The sequence below is a fragment of the Macrobrachium rosenbergii genome, chromosome 52, assembly GCF_040412425.1.
Source record: "Macrobrachium rosenbergii isolate ZJJX-2024 chromosome 52, ASM4041242v1, whole genome shotgun sequence".
NCBI classification, from domain to species: Eukaryota; Metazoa; Arthropoda; class Malacostraca; order Decapoda; family Palaemonidae; genus Macrobrachium; species Macrobrachium rosenbergii.
This window is the reverse complement of record NC_089792.1, coordinates 10,738,215-10,755,352: the sequence shown is the minus strand read 5'-3', so window position 1 is coordinate 10,755,352 and position 17,138 is coordinate 10,738,215. Positions and strand designations below refer to the sequence as shown.

At 36.2% G+C, this 17,138-nt stretch overlaps 1 protein-coding gene across 1 annotated transcript in view; it reads right to left on the bottom strand.

Moving 5' to 3' along the window:
* LOC136833851 (uncharacterized) overlaps positions 1-17,138 on the bottom strand; it is a 339,235-nt gene that overhangs the window by 58,195 nt on the left and 263,902 nt on the right. The window contains exons 2-4 of the mRNA XM_067096153.1: positions 1,838-1,997; positions 798-873; positions 432-611 (exon numbers count right to left, since the gene is read on the bottom strand). Of these exons, the coding sequence (XP_066952254.1) occupies positions 432-611; positions 798-873; positions 1,838-1,997 (416 nt within the window). The remainder of the gene's footprint in view (positions 1-431; positions 612-797; positions 874-1,837; positions 1,998-17,138) is intronic.

Below are 17,138 nucleotides of genomic sequence, written 5' to 3'. Positions count from 1 at the left end.
AGCCTAAACAGGGCAAAACATTCATAGCTATTTTCAAAAGCTAAAGCTCGAGATCTTGATTGCCAACACCATATTTTTATTTATGTCATTATCAGATGATAGTGATGATGATACTTCGAGATATACAGTATGGTCTATGGAAAAAGGTGCAAACAGCTGCGTTATCTCTGTAAACTAATTATGACCATCATGAGAGCTATCATTGCACCTACGCTGTATTCAAGACTAACTGATAAAAGACATAATTTAATTTTATGACAAACAAGAAACGGACAAAGGAACAGATAAAAGATGGAAAGATCTAGAAAAGACAAGAGAGGCAAAGGAACAGATGAAAGACCGAAACATCTAGAAAAGCTCATTAAGAACAGCGACCCCGATTAAGGAATAAGTTCAGAAGAAGAAGAAGAAGGTAAACAAACAAGACTCACCCCTTCATTCTTCTGCTTCATGAGCAACCAGTTACAGTCGAGCTGGTCGTCTGCTTGCAGGAAGTAGCGACCATCGGTCCAAAGGGCCTGTCGCTCACGTGTAACCACGGCGGTTCCAGCGCTGCCGCTGAAGCCCGTGATATACTTGCGACGCTCGTCGTGGGCCGACACGTATTCGCTCTGAGGGATGACGAACGTTCACGTTTTATCAGATAAAAAAATTCGTAACGCTGTAGAAAATAACTCCAGATTGTTTTGTTTTTAACTGCTTCATGCAACAGTTATAAATGAGTTTCTTAACTAATAACAGAGGTATTTGGATATTAGCTAAAGAAGTGAACACAAACAAATCGATTTTTGACTTACTTGATGCTCATCATCCGATGGGACAATATAAGCATCTAATCCTTTCAGTAACATTTGCTGACGAAGCGATGCGATTCTGAAAAACCACAAAATTTGTTTAAACAGAAAATTTTGTATTTGGTGCCGGTACATAAAGGACGCCTGCTGCATCAGAAGGTTTAATTCCCGAGCAAGCTGGAAATTCTTTGAGCGCATCTGTTGAATCAACTCCTACATTGCATCCGTTGACCTAAATAGTGAATTATGGCACAGTACCTGGTAGTTAAACGAATGTACTGTGGTCCAACCAAGGAGGAATATAGGACATGGGCTAGCAACCACATCCCACATCCCCTGATATATATATATATATATATATATATATATATATATATATATATATATATATATAATATATATATATATATATATATACATATATATATATGCATATATATATATATATATGCATATATATATGTATATATATTACAGTAAAATATCACAGTATCATACATAAAACCATTTCAGTAAATGATTGATAGTTAATACCAAAAATTTTGTTTTGGTAGTAAACAGTAATGGACAATTATCAGCTAACAACATACATACATCATAAATGCTGTCAACAAAGCAAGGCAATAGTCTTAAATTCCCACTGTATGCAAATCAGGTTCACTGTTACCAGCTTTTGTTAAGCAGTAAACAAATGAGAGCAAATTATCAGCCTAGCAAAACAGCCAACGAAATAGATGCGAGTAACAAAGCAAGGCCAAGAGAGTCAAGGTCTGCCCATATTGGGTGGGGTCGCCTCCCACCTGGGGTAACTACGTAGGCGGTGACGTATCTTGGAGGTACCTGCTCATAACGGCAATTCACCCGCTGACGCAATAAGGAGGGAGACAGCTCCGCCAACATGGGGGATTTTGGGGGAAGTGAGCAGACCTTGTCTTTCTCTTGGCCTTGCCTTTGCCAATAACACCAACAGACCAGTTCTATTGAGACCAATCGCTGGTTTATGCAGTCAACGAAACGCAAGAAGACCGAAAAAAAAAACCTACCTTCCGCTCGTATCCACCCTGATACGAGGCTGCAGTTCGCCGGACGTGCAGTTGGATCTCTCGTGCAGCGTCACCTCCCGGATGAAACGCCTTCTGCTGACGCCAGCGTCCTCGTTATCATTTTCGTCGGCGTAACGAGGGTATACGCATCCACTCACCACTGGAAATGGAGAAAGTGGAGGAGTTAGTTATAATGGACTGAAGAGGTTAAGGGGCTGTTGATGGTTTGGAGGTGGGAATTCACAGGTAGTTAGAACTACTATCTGTGAGTACCCATCTGCTCATCCAAAACGGCGACCCCGTATAGAAACGGGACTAAGCTGAGAAGAAGAAGAAGAAGAAGAAGAAGAAGAAGAAGAAGAAGAAGAAGAAGATTTACAGATAGTTAGAACCCAGGTAGCCCCATACAGTCAAGACGGTAATCAAGAGTCGTTACAACAGCCCTTCGGCTTCCAGATCAGTTTCCTTCTGTATTTTAATGTTCTCCAGCAGCTGTCATCGGCTTTCGTTTCCACCTAGCTGTCCCACTTCTTTAGCTTTACCTCGCTACAGTTGTCTCCTTTTATTTAAGAGCAAATTATTATTATTATTATTATTATTATTAAATTATTATTATTATTATTATTATTATTAAAGTACTTTATAATCTTGACATATGATAATGAGGGAAATAAAATGTTTGAAAAATAACTTCCGTTCCTAAGTAGATTTTCGGTTGCATTCTTACAAAATCAGGTTAATTTTATTTCAAAGTTGAATTCTGAGTTACGTAGATTTTCAGCCAATGGACTGAATGACATGATAGAGCAAGAAAAAGTACATAAAATTTTTACGGGTATAACAGCAATTATACAAGAGTTTTATTTCCACAGTTCCAGAGCTACAGTTAAAAAGATGAAGAGTAATATTCCAAGCAAAAGGATGGAAATTGCTAACAAAAGTTTTCATTAAATGCACCAAGAGCTTGGCAGTTTAATTTTTCACAGCGCGTTCAAAGCCTGGGTCTTAATAGCTAAACAGTATTTTTCCGTAATGACTTAGATCGAACTAGATTTTAAAGATGTATAAAAAAAGTATATTTACGCAAATTAGTTATGAAAATTAATCATAACAGAATCCTCAACGTTTCCTCTGGCTGAAGTGGAACTGGGTGCGGAATCATCCTGAAAATTAAAGGATTTGCCCTCAAAGTTTACCGGATCTAGAATCTAAATCCCGAACTTGAAACAGAATCTGTATTGATCATCACCTGCGTTACATGGAGTTGTCCAAAGTTCATGGAAGAAATTCTTTAATATTTTTTTTTTCACTATGTTTTTAAAAGAAACCATTGTGCCGGGTTTGTCTGTCCGTCCGCACTTTATTCTGTCCACACTTTTTACTGTCCTTTTTTCTGTCCGCCATCAGATCTTAAAAACTACCGAGGCTAGAGAGCTGCAAATTGGTATGTTGATCATCCACCCTCCAATCACCAAACATACCAAATTGCGGACCTCTAGCCTCAGCAGTTTTTATTTTATTTAAGGTTAAAATTAGCCATAATCGTGCTTCTGGCAACAATATAGGATAGGCCACCACCGGGACGTGGTTTACGTTTTATGTGTCGCGGCTCATGCAGCATTATACAGAGAACTACGAAAATTAGACCTATTTTCGGTGGCCTTCATTATACGCTGTAGCAGCTGAACAAAAAAACTCGATTGCGCCGAAAAAACTTCGGCGCATTTTTTACTTGTTTTTATAAGATACGGCTGTAATGCTAAGAACTTATCAAAAAAAAAAAAAAATTAATAATCACTATTTGAAAACCCCACTAAGTGCCTGGACTTGATTATTAAACTTTACTGGATTTGACCATGCCCGTCGTCAAAGATTTGTTTGAAAATTCACCCAAGAACTTCGAAGAACAGACAAATCTCTGAGACGTCCCCTTCTTCATGGTAGACAGTTAAAAGCAGGGTCAGTGTCGAATATACGAATTGAATAACACTCAGGATAACGTCATTAAACATTGTTTTCCATTTGAATCTGCAAGAATCGAACTATGCCCTTTAACGAAGCACTCATAAACTGACTGATAGAGGAAGCAACGCTAAGTTATTTGAATTATATGAATCTGTCTAATATGTGTTACCGTGTCTTTTGAATAATTTTTGGTAAGTAAAATAGAAGCGAGTTTTTGTACGCGGTTATGGGCATGTACGGTAATGATTTTGGAGAAAGAGGAACCATTCTTATAGATAAAGAAGGAACAAGTCAGGATTTACACAGACTGTTTCATTCTCCCTTTGGTACATGTGAATATAGGAATCACATGTCAGTGTAATTATAATCATATATATATGTATGTATATATATATATATATATTATATATATATCCATCTATATCCGCCTATCTATTTATATCTATCTACATCTATCAACACCTATCTCTTCATTTATCTATCTGCCTATATCTGTCTATCTATTTAAACACACACATTTATTTATATATATATGTATATATATATATATATATATATATATATATATATATATATATATATATATATATATATATACGGCTGTTAATATATACTCCATATCTAAAGATATACAATGCCATTTATATTTCTTGGCTTGGTATCAATGGATATATGGGTATATAAATGACCCAAGAAATTTTAAGGTACACACAGCATCATCTAAGTATATGATTAAATGACAAGGCCTGTTAATGAAATACAAACTCGTCCAGAGACTATCCCTCCTTGAAACAAAAGAAAAACAAACAATGCCATTTGAGGACCACTCTTTGATGTTTCTTGGCTTGGTCTCAATGGACTGTAGGTATATAAATAACCTTTTAAGAAATTTTAATCTTCTCAGTGAACCAGCATCATCTTCATGTAAGGTTGGATTTCAAACACAGCAAGAAACAGCAATTCATATCGATAATGTCTGAATAAAGACCACTGGGAACATGGGTTCAATCTTTGATGCTAGAAAGGTAGGGAAAATCTGACTGTATCCCCAATCATGACTGTTAGCGAGAATGTTGACAATGTGGCATAAATAAGATACGCAATCGTAATGAGCTTTTGAGTGGTGATGCCCAGTTTGATGGAAATTATTCTTAACTGAAAACAGTTTACAATGAACAGTGAGGCCTTAGAAACTATTTTCAACCTATTATCCTATGCCTCATATTACTTTACAAACACTACCTTCCTTTTACCTTGATTTACGATCTATCTATTTACAGTTTGAAATCTTCAAGAGCATTTTTCCTAATCTCCTCAAATAATTTTATGATACCTAAAACGGCATCCAGTCTGGAAATGACAAGAATGTTTAGGAAAATGTTCACGTGGTTTCCATAAACCAATGAATCACAATGTAATTTCTTAGTACTTTTGCTTGAGTACGCGAATCTTACCTTGCATAAGATCATAACAACAATTCCGTTTAAAAGAAAATCTACACGAAAAAGATTATCTGTTTCTGTGCATATTTAAAAACCCATTCAGTAGTCGAGGCTGTTTTTACTTTTATATTAAGGTGGTCTTATGCCAGCACGGGCTCTTGCTCAATGGAGGAGCTGTCCGCGAAAAAAACCACTTCTAGTAAAATAATGCCCAGATAATTATTAAAGAAGATATAGCAAAACATTTCACTAGACTGAACATTTCAGTCAACAATGTAAAAAAAAAAAAACTACTATTTACGTACATTTTCGCAAGCCATATCGCAAGCCATTAAAAGCATGTCTGAAGTTTCACAACGTCTGGTCGCGTCTCATACTACTACCTAACAACCACTTTAATTTCGTGAATTGTCTTAAGATACGAAGAAGGCTGTCTCTTACGTTTTGGATATACTGTTATAAACTGCGTCGTTCGGGAGGTACACATCGTGTTTTAAAACGGAACGTTTTTTTTTACGCTGTTGAGAGGAAAAGGTTGATTATGTTTAGGCTCCGCTGATCGGATAATAATATCAGCAATGATAAAGGATGTGATATTAGCTGAAGCTCAGAGCAAATAATATATATATATATATATATATATATATATATATATATATATATATATATATTTATATATATATATATATATATATATATATATATATACATATATATATATATATATATATATATATATATATATATATATATATATATATATGTGTGTGTGTGTGTGTGTGTTGTGTGTGTGTGTGTGTGTGTTTGTGTGTCAACTACGATCTTAACAGCGAAAGCAAAACGTTAGCAAATAATTCGACAAATCGCCAAGTCGAGAGAGAGAGAGAGAGAGAGAGAGAGAGAGAGAGAGAGAGAGAGAGAGAGAGAGAGAGAGAAATGGAATTAAACCAAGGAAGAACGGTTGCAGTGTTCCAGGAATCGATGACTCTGAACGCGCCCATTCGGGCATAACTTCTCTAAAAGGTAACCGATTCCTATAAAGGTACAATAATTAAAGTAACTTGATGTCATTCAAGCTAAACACAGTTATTTTAAATCGCGGTTTCACAAGACTTCACCGACAGTAACTCACAAATCTAAAAGGAAACATTGGGCTTAGTTTCCAGTTTGAAGTCGTAAGCACGCGGACTTCAATGCCCTAACCTTTTTAGTAGGACATTAAATTGAATTGAATATAGAATTTAGGCCAAAGGTCAAGCATTGGGACCTATGAGGTCATTCAGCGTCGAAACGGAATTTGACAGTAAAAGGTCTGAAAGGCGTAACAGGAAGAAAACCTCACAGTTGCACTATGAATCAACTGTTAGGAGAGGGTGGAAAGTAAGATGGGAGAGAGAATATGAAATGAGGCACAGTAAAAGGAACGAAAGGGGTTGCAGCTAGGGACCAAAGAAGGCACGCTGCAAAGACCCTTAAGTAATACCTACAGTGCACCGCATGAGGTGCACTGACGGCACTACCCCCGAACGGGAAGTAGGACATTAAAGAGCCTAAAGAATAAAAATCATTTAATATCTGTGACGGGTTGTGTCTCGCTTCTATAAAAGATGCACATTCGTAATTTGATAGGAAGATAACATAACACAGGCTGACTAAATTTATCCTTGGGACTGACACGATTATTGAAACTGATCTAAATACGACAGGGAACAGAGATGAAATATTTGTTTAGGCTGTTCGAAAGGAATCACACTACTGGTTAAGTCCAGTTTTTCAGAGCTGAATGGCCACTTTTTCGTATTTAGCTCAGAATGAGATAGGAGCACTCAGGTTAGAAGTATTAGTAATAATAATAATAATAATAATAATAATAATAATAATAAAATATTATTATTATTATATTATTATTATTCTATTTAACCTGAGTTCTCCTATATATATAATATATATATAAAGGAGAACTCAGGTTAGAAGTAATAATAATAATAATAATAATAATAATAATAATAATAATAATAATAATAATTATTACCAAAACGGGTTTCCATTTCAATCATACATTCTACTCTACTACTGTTCACTGTACCAGTCTAAATGAACAAAAAGTAATAACCTCTGGTACAAAGCGAAAAACAAACATTCTGACAAGACAGCACCAAAGACAACAGATTTTATTCACAAAACTTAAATTTGTGTGACTATTTGTGTGTTTGTGTGACTGTTTGTGCGTCTGTGTGGCTGGCACACAATACTCCAGAAATAATCCAGTTTTTTGTAGCTACATGTACGATAAATGTACCTGTAAATATTATATACTAACATGTGCCTTGGAATTGAATTGAATTGAATATAGAATTTGGGCCAAAGGCCAAACACTGGGACCTATGAGGACATTTAGCGCTGAAACGGAAATTGAAAGCAAAAGGTCTGAAAGGCGTAACAGGAGGAAAACCTCACAGTTGCACTATGAATCAATTGCTAGGAGAGGGTGGAAAGTAAGATGGAAGAAAGAGAATATGAACGGAGGTACAGTAAAATGCTAGGGGCCGAAGGGACTCTGCGAAGAACCTTAAGTAATGCCTACAGTGCACCGCATGGGGTGCACTGACGGCACTAAACAAGTACCTTGGAATCGGAAATTAAAATGAGACGGCTGTCACAAAGCCTGGGGAACCTCAGCTTTTTTGCGAAAAATTTTTTAATACATTAAGATCTGTAACTGACTAAACAACGACCTCCATGTATAAGAGTATTTGCCAAGCTTCAAGCTCATATATATAAATATATAAATTATATATATATATATATATATATATATATATATATATATATATATATAAATATATATATATATATATATATATATATATATATATATATATATGCATATATATATATATATGTATATATATATATATATATATATGTATATATATATATATATATATATATATATATATATATATATATATATGTATATATATATATATATATATATATATATATATATATAACAAAATATAATATATATATATATATATATATATATATATATATATATATATATATATATATATATTTTAACATAATTACATCAAAGCAAACGCAACCTATTACCTGAGGGTCATTAAGTCTCGATAGCTTTTCCATGTCCTCGGATACGCAAATCTCATTTAGATAAATTACCGACCGAAGGTGAAGGAGAGCGAGAAAAGAACAGAGATAAGTTAATGTTAATGACATTAATATCTTGGAGAGAGTCGTAAAAATGAGCGGAAGCCAGAGACAATGGAAAGATATTAGATCGCCCCGGAGAAGAGAAGATAAAGAAGATGGACTCCTGTGATGCTGAACAAACTCACACACACACACACACACACACACACACACACACACACAAAGTTAATTCTTAGAACTCTGGTTCTGAGAAAGAGTTAACGCTGTTCCAGCAAAGTTGCAATTAAACAGGGGAAATATTACTGCAATGTACGGTACACAGAACATAAAACATATTCCACTATTTGATCTCCATTACTTATTAGGCTACAGAGAGAGAGAGAGAGAGAGAGAGAGAGAGAGAGAGAGAGAGAGAGAGAGAGAGAGAGAGAGAATATTTCAGTAATAAACAGATATAACAAACAAGTGAAATATACCGATACTTCGTTTTTTTTCATTAGCCCAAAGAAAGGGGATTTGAGAGAGAGAGAGAGAGAGAGAGAGAGAGAGAGAGAGAGAGAGAGAGAGAGAGAGAGAGAGAACATGAATATTTCAGTAATAAACAGATATAACAAACAAGTGAAATATTCCGATACTTCGTTTTTTTTTTTATTAGCCCAAAGAAAGGGGACTTGAGAGAGAGAGAGAGAGAGAGAGAGAGAGAGAGAGAGAGAGAGAGAGAGAGATGAATATTTCAGTAATAAACGGGCATACCGAACACGGGAAATATTCCAATACTCCGTCTTCATTTTCCATGAGGCCAAACCAAGTGGATTTGAGAGAGAGAGAGAGAGAGAGAGAGAGAGAGAGAGAGAGAGAGAGAGAGAGAGAGAGAGAGAGAGAGAGATGAATATTTCAGTAATAATCAGACATAACGAACAAGGGAAATATTCCAATACCCCGTCTTCACTTTCCAAAAGGCCAAAGGAAGTGGGTTTGAGAGAGAGAGAGAGAGAGAGAGAGAGAGAGAGAGAGAGAGAGAGAGAGAGAGAGATGAATATTTTCAATAATCAGACAACGAACAAGGGAATATTCCAATACCCCGTCTTCACTTTCCAAAAGGCCAAAGGAAGTGGGTTTGAGAGAGAGAGAGAGAGAGAGAGAGAGAGAGAGAGAGAGAGAGAGAGAGAGAGAGAGAGAGAGATATTGATATTTCAATATAATAAACAGATATACAGAACAAAAGATTTATTCCAATGTTTGCTGTCTTCACTCTCCGTTATGCCAAAGAAAGTGGATTAGAGAGAGAGAGAGAGAGAGAGAGAGAGAGAGAGAGAGAGAGAGAGAAAGTTTTCTCAAGAAACCTGGGGTTTCTTAAAAGCGGAGGTCCACACCCGGAGCCGACATTCTGGGGTTTAAAGGCGGTCTGGAAACCACAGCCAGGAGCACACTCGACTTTCATTCGAATTTTGGTAAATGGGACCCACGTTTTCAATTGGGGTTCAACTCACCGTGAAGTTCCTTCCGCCTTTCACGAGTTGAAGAATCTGTCGTTGATGATTATCAATTAATTTTGAGGATTTACATTACACTGGATAAACGTCATTAACGTAATAAGCTGCTGTGTCGTAATGAAGGTACTCCAGTATGATAGTTGATTAGCATGATATTTCCTTATTAATGAAATGAGGTACAGTGTGGGTAGTCTAAGTCACTGCCTTTCGTTGTTTTCAAGCCAGGCATCGGTTCGAACCCTGCCGGGGACGAAGCAATTATCAATTAATTTATAATTCCCCTCGGGTATAAGTTATTCCCAAGGTATAGTGAATTGGCTATTTAACGATATTTGTGGCGTAATATTTGTGAATATAATAAATAAAAGATGTCACGTGTCTATGATTGAAAAAAATTCACTCTCATACACACACACACGCATATGTATGTATGTATGTATGTATACGTATGTATATATATATATATATATATATATATATATATATATATATATATATATATATAATATACAAAAACGTAGACATAAGAAATTTTCACAAAATGAAAATCTTAAATTCATGAGTTACGAAAAATTGCACATATAATATTTCTGCCTCTATTTTCTCCGATAAGATCCGGTCTTTTACACCGCGAACATAAAATTTCGGAGTGCCTTTATGTATTCTTTCATGCTGAGAGAGAGAGAGAGAGAGAGAGAGAGAGAGAGAGAGAGAGAGAGAGAGAGAGAGAGAGAGAGAGAGGTAGGTTCACTTAAAGGATATCGTGTCGTTTACAACAGGGAAATGATTTGACAACGAGTTTGAGAAAAGGACACATCCTACTGAAGGACACACACAACCTATTAATTGCACAATGTTTTGACAAGTTATTAGATGACAATACTGTAATATATTATCTCTTTATGGCTGCAACAGCACAGAAGAATCTTTTGTTTAAAAACAGTATTTCCGGTTTTCGAGTAAAGTATGTTAGTGGAATATATATGATCAAGTGGTGTATTTTGCTGCTTTCGTTAGTTAAAAGAAAATATAATGTTTCCACAAAAGTATTAACAGAATAAGCTAATTCTGAAATAATCTAATTTAATTTCAACTGCGTCAGTTCATCAAAGGAACGAATTTCAGCGACGGCGGTTTTAGTCAAACATAGCATTTTTATTCTTTTTTTTTTTTTTTTGAACAGTAAATTTCTACACTGTCTTGCTGCATTTTTTTTGTTGGCGGGGAGGGGGTGAGAGAGAGAGAGGCGCTTGCACTAGGGTGATACAAATTTCAGCTATGTCAGAACGACAAAGCTTCCGCTTTAAGTGCCCTGTCGAGAGCGTGAGGCCCAAGTCGCTCCTTGCAATGCTGCTCTACACTTTTACAAGCAGAATGCTGCATTCGTTACTCCCTTTGGGTGAGCTCCAAATGCACTACTGTAGTCTGATTCAAGATATCTGTTATATTGTCGCTTGAATTACAATATTCGATATTTACGTATTATACTAATAATTAAAATATACCATGCATAATATGCTACAGAAGATATTTACATATAACGTGTATACACACGCTCATAAATATGCGAAATTATTATTATAAAGAGGCTAATGTATTTCAATAAACTAGAGCAAAAGAACTCCCTAGACAACGGAAGTCAATAGCATAGAGGATATGACACAGCCCGGGGTATGTTAACATTGGTTACAGCCTCACCAACGGACGCCAAGGAACTGAATACGGCTTCGTGATGACCCACCTAACTTAAATAGTTGCAAAGGTGCTATTATAAGCCACGAGAATAGTTGCTGAAGGAAAGGACGGCGAGTGACTATATCTACTCTAAATGTAATACATGTAATATGAAATTTCGGCCAAAGGCCAAGCACTTAACTACGAGGTCATTCAGCGCTGAAAGGGAAATTGAGAGTAAGGAAGGTTTTGAAGGTGCAACAGCACGAAAACCTCCCAGTTGCACTGACAAATAACTGTTAGGAGAGGGTGGAAAGTAAGGTGGAAGAAAGAGAATATAAACGGCGGGACAGTATAAGGACTGAAAGGGGATGCAGCTAGGGGCCGAAGGAACGCTGCAAAGAACCTTACGCAATGCCTACAGTGCACCGAGTGAGGTACACTGATGGCACTAACCCCCAAAGGGGAGTCTACTCAAGAATCTACCTCTTCCATGTTTAGTCTACATAAAGCACGTTTTCTCGCCTTTATCTCTCTGTATATAAAATCAATGCTACATTTATAAAGCCCATCTACCGGGGACAAATGGAGTAAATTCTGCCACTGAGTTATATGTTAAGTATATAAGCATACTCGAATTAACCTATGCATAGATATTGACGCACATGAACTTACGCATAGACGTGCACAGTATGCTTATATTCCTAACACTTCTCAAGACAACAAAACTCATATGTGCGATACGACTCCTCAAAAAGGGTTTTCCGGGGATCGCGTGTTTTCAAGCAATACTCACAGTGAGTTTGGACACAGTCGCGTGATGTTTTTAGAGAGAGAGAGAGAGAGAGAGAGAGAGAGAGAGAGAGAGAGAGAGAGAGAGAGAGAGAAACTCTCAGTCCTTCTTACAAAGGGTAACGATCAATGCAGTTGACTTGTCCGCTCAATCGACGTAGCTTTGTGCATAGGACTTTTTTTTTTCTTCACTTTCTTCCTATATTTATCTCATGATCTATTATGGGGCTCGCGGATCTCATTAATATGCTAATGACACCGGGGCAAAGTGATGGTTTTACTATGGAACGGATTACGTGCGATCAATCTCTTGCTTTGCACGGGCTGAACAATGGTCTCAGGAAGACACGTTGGTGGTGAATAATGATACGCCATTTGAGTAATCTTTTATCAAAGGGAGATAAATAGAGCAATACGTGAATGGGAACTATCCAGGGCAAAATGATCAGTCTGGACGAATTACATCAAATATTAATATTTATTTATCTATTTTTTGTCCGTGAAAGAAAGAATCTGGCAGAGATAATTTTTATGCTTTTGAAGCCTTTGATTAATAAGTAGAAAATACTAAAAAAAAAAAAATGAGTGAAACACAAAATATATGAAAATAAAACTGTCAGGGAAGAGGAAATTTGATGGAATATCGAAGAGATTTATAACATCACATAAAAAAATATCATGACAGAAAGTGTATAACTAAATATAATAATAATGAATATAAAAAGATGATTAAATATTTGTGTGTGGTTGTATTTACTAGAGAAGATACATATATAAGGAAAGCCGTGCACATAAACGTACCAAATAAAGCAAACCTGAAGGTTAGTATCTATTTTGTGCGTGGGTAGCAAATGACAGTAAAGCGTAGAGTCTGTGCTCAATCGATTGTTTCAATGCAGTAACACTAATGTGTGTGTGTGTGTGGATGAGAGAGAGAGAGAGAGAGAGAGAGAGAGAGAGAGAGAGAGAGAGAGAGAGAGAGAGAGAGAGAGAGAGAGAATATAAATTCAAAACAAGTAACTTACTGTACTTCATGCAGTTATGTGAATTAACAATGGATATTTGCATATATTTCAACAATTTCTTCTCACTTGATCCTAACACTTGACAAGTTTTTCTCACCTCTCTTTTATTCAAGCGTCAAGATTTTGGTACATAAAATTCCAACGAAATCACTGAGAGCTATATCTTGTGTAAATCCAGGAATATCGACAGATTCACTGACAATAATGACTCTTGTCGATTTTTTTTTTAACGCTTGCTGGCTTACCGTTTTTAAGCGAAAACGGCTTGCCACTCTTTATTCAAGCTACCTGATCAAACTTCCTGTTTCTGTCTCGAGCCATTAATTCCCTGGAATGATCCATCATAAACCCGTGCAACGTGATCGAAGCTTCTAATTTCCCCAGAATCAATTTGGATGTCGGGCACGCGTGATGCGGCTCTATAAAAACCGCCCTACCTGCTTTGTTTGCCCACATTAGAGGAGGGGTTAAGTTCTAAGGATCGCTTCCTTTCGTTTGTTTGCCCAAACAATCAAAGAAACCTGGCTTTAAGCTCCCTTGTTGTTCCTTTTTTATGTAACCTTCCGTAGAGGCCTGAGTTCTTTTTATTCCCTTTTTTAGAATTTAATGTACAGGTGGAATTATCGTGGCTCAGAATAGAATAGAATATAAATTTAGGCCGGCGCTGAGATCTGTGAGGTCATTCAGCGCTGAAAGGAAAACTGAGAGTAAAAGGTTTTAAAGGCGTAACAGGAGGAAAAGCTCGCAGCTGCACTGTGAAACAAATGTTAGAAGAGGGTGGAAAGTAAGATGGAAGAAAGAATATGAATGGAGGTACAGTAAAGGGAATGAAAGGGGTTGCAGCTAGGGGCGGAAGGGACGCCGCAAAGAACCTTAAGTAATGCCTGCAGTGCACCGCATGAGGTGCACTGTCGGCACTACCCCCATACGGAGTATCGTGGCTCTGTTTCAAAGAATATATGATTTACCCAGATATGAGGCTGAGAGTCCAATGGACATTAGGAATAAATTTTAGATTCTAGGAATGGTTATTCTGCCACAATAGCTCCCTCAACTAATTCACCTATAACTGCCCAAGTTCGAGTTTTTATGACAATATTACTTGATATCTGTCAATCAATCTTTATATTCCCTACAGTATAATAATGAACGTCTTTCTAGAATGTCCTGCGCAACTGCTGAGAAATCTACCTCACTGAGGAGAAGAATCCTCTGTGGTTAATAGCATCTGTGCCATTTTCTTCCAAGAAAGATATATTTCTCAGACAAAAACTTCATTACCACACTAACTGTCCTTAGCATGAGAATAGCAAAAGGGAACTAACATTTACAAAGACCTATCTACTGAATGTCTTTTGGCTCAGACATACCAAACCATAAGCATGTCCTAAGGCGCTGTAAGACTCTGCCTCCCTTGTTTTTGCCAAGGCTGTAAAATCTTAGTCCTAGATTCTTCTTCATTTAACTCTTAACACGACCTTGCTTCCATTTTCGTAATAGGTTTGCAGCTCAAACTGTTTTTTTTTTTAAAAAGACTACTGCCCAATGCTTATATCATATCAATATGATCTTCGTGTATATATATATATATATATATATATATATATATATATATATATATATATATATATATATATATATATATATATATTATATAAAAATTTGTCCAGTGTACACTTATGGGAATCACAACTTCATCTTGACTCTATATTCTTCAACTGGTTCGTAAAGTACCTATCCATTAATCTAAATAACATTTTCTTTTTACATCATTTCATTATTTATATCACATGACAAGATTACATTTACTCTTTTTTTGGCAAAAAAGTCCAAATTAATGCGAGAAACTTCAATGTATGTGTATTTTACGTATGCGTGAACATGTTAGTATGCATGTTCATTTATTCATGGCATATTTGACGTTAAGTAATGTGTATATTATGCACAGTATTTGAAACAATCCAAAAACTATAAATGCATAAAAGCATATGATCAATTAAAAAATCTTACAATGATGCTGCTGAAATAGAAAACAATTTTTGTAGATTAAGAGAATGGTGTTACACATCTGGACACCTTACAGGATATACTGGCCGCAAACTAAGTGAAAATTGCCAAGGCAAGGTAGCTGGAAAAATAATATACAAAAAATGTGGATATATATACATATATATATTTATACATACATACATACACACACACACACACAAATATATATATATATATATATATATATATATATATATATATATATATATATATATATATATATATATATATATATATATATATATATATATATATGACTAATTTCGAAATTGTACCATACTCATATATCAGTGATACTGCACATGAGAGTATACATGGCGTTCATTACCCGTGGAGTGCTTGAGGTATGTAAAGAAGGTATAAATACATAGCTGTACACACACAGACATATGCACACGCACATGCACAGACACGCGTACACACACACATGTATACAGTATATACTCTATATATATACTTGCATACTTATATATATACACTGTATATATACATATATATGTATAGTGTATACAAACAATGCGCGGCGGTAAGATCACACACATGCGTCATGAGAGGCTGTATCCGTTCCAGTACCTCAACAAAATCTTTAATTTAGTCACGAATGTCTTAAACTGTGAAGGTGACTTTCAAGACTGTGTTTTGGCAATTACGGAGCAGAAACATCGGTAATCCATATTTTGAGGTACTGCGTTACTCGACAACAAGACCGCAGAGGCAATTACCGAATAAAGTAAGAAACATTTTTGGCAATGCAACCGCGAACTCTTTTGACTGTCTGAGGAGGGCGTTTCTATTTTCAGAGCGATGGAAGAGGTCTATCTCCCAGACTCAATTAAGAGACGCAGCCAAGGCGACTCTAGTGTATCCGGCATTGAAATGATATCCTGTAGGAGTTGGTTGCTCGTGTGTCCCTGTGTGTACCCAAGGACCAATGGATGTTTTATCCCAGTCCATTCTTGAGGTCTGTTTTGACTGAGATGTATAGGACCGAGACAATTACAACAACATATACATTTCTATCAAGAGACAAAAAAAAAAAAAAAAAAATCAGCCATTTTAGACTTTAGACTTAGCTATTTGTATGCTACAAAATATTTCATTTTAAACATACTTTCAACGAGAAACATGCAGCTCTGTAGGCACGGCGTTTTTCAGACTATCAGGACACACTGTGCTTCATTCAACAACAATTAAAACATTTACCTGAAAAGCAAATATGAGGCGCACTCAGTAATTGAGTCTTAACACCTAACTCTTCAGCAATATGTAAATCATACTGTACTGATGATAATTTTATTTCGTGAGACAGGATGAACAAGGAGGGTTGGAGTCAGGAGGGAAATCCGTCCATTAAACCTCCGCCAGAACATATTCTGAAATGAGCTACTCGGAAACGTTCTTTAAAAACGACCCCGACTAGGGATTAAGCCGAGAAGGAGAATAAGTCTCAAGCTAAGTTTGCTTCTTTTCAAGATGACTTCAGTAGCGCCAAGATACCTCACTGTTAATTTTCATGTTGCAACCAAAAATAAAAATTACAAAAAGAACAAAATTCCACTCGTAAACATAAAGAAATTATGAAAAAAGGAAACATTCGGTGAGACTTGCTCCTTCGAAGCTGTCACACTGACGGGCTGGATTCCCTCCGGAATTCTCATTCGCATCATAAATCTTCCCTGCGTGA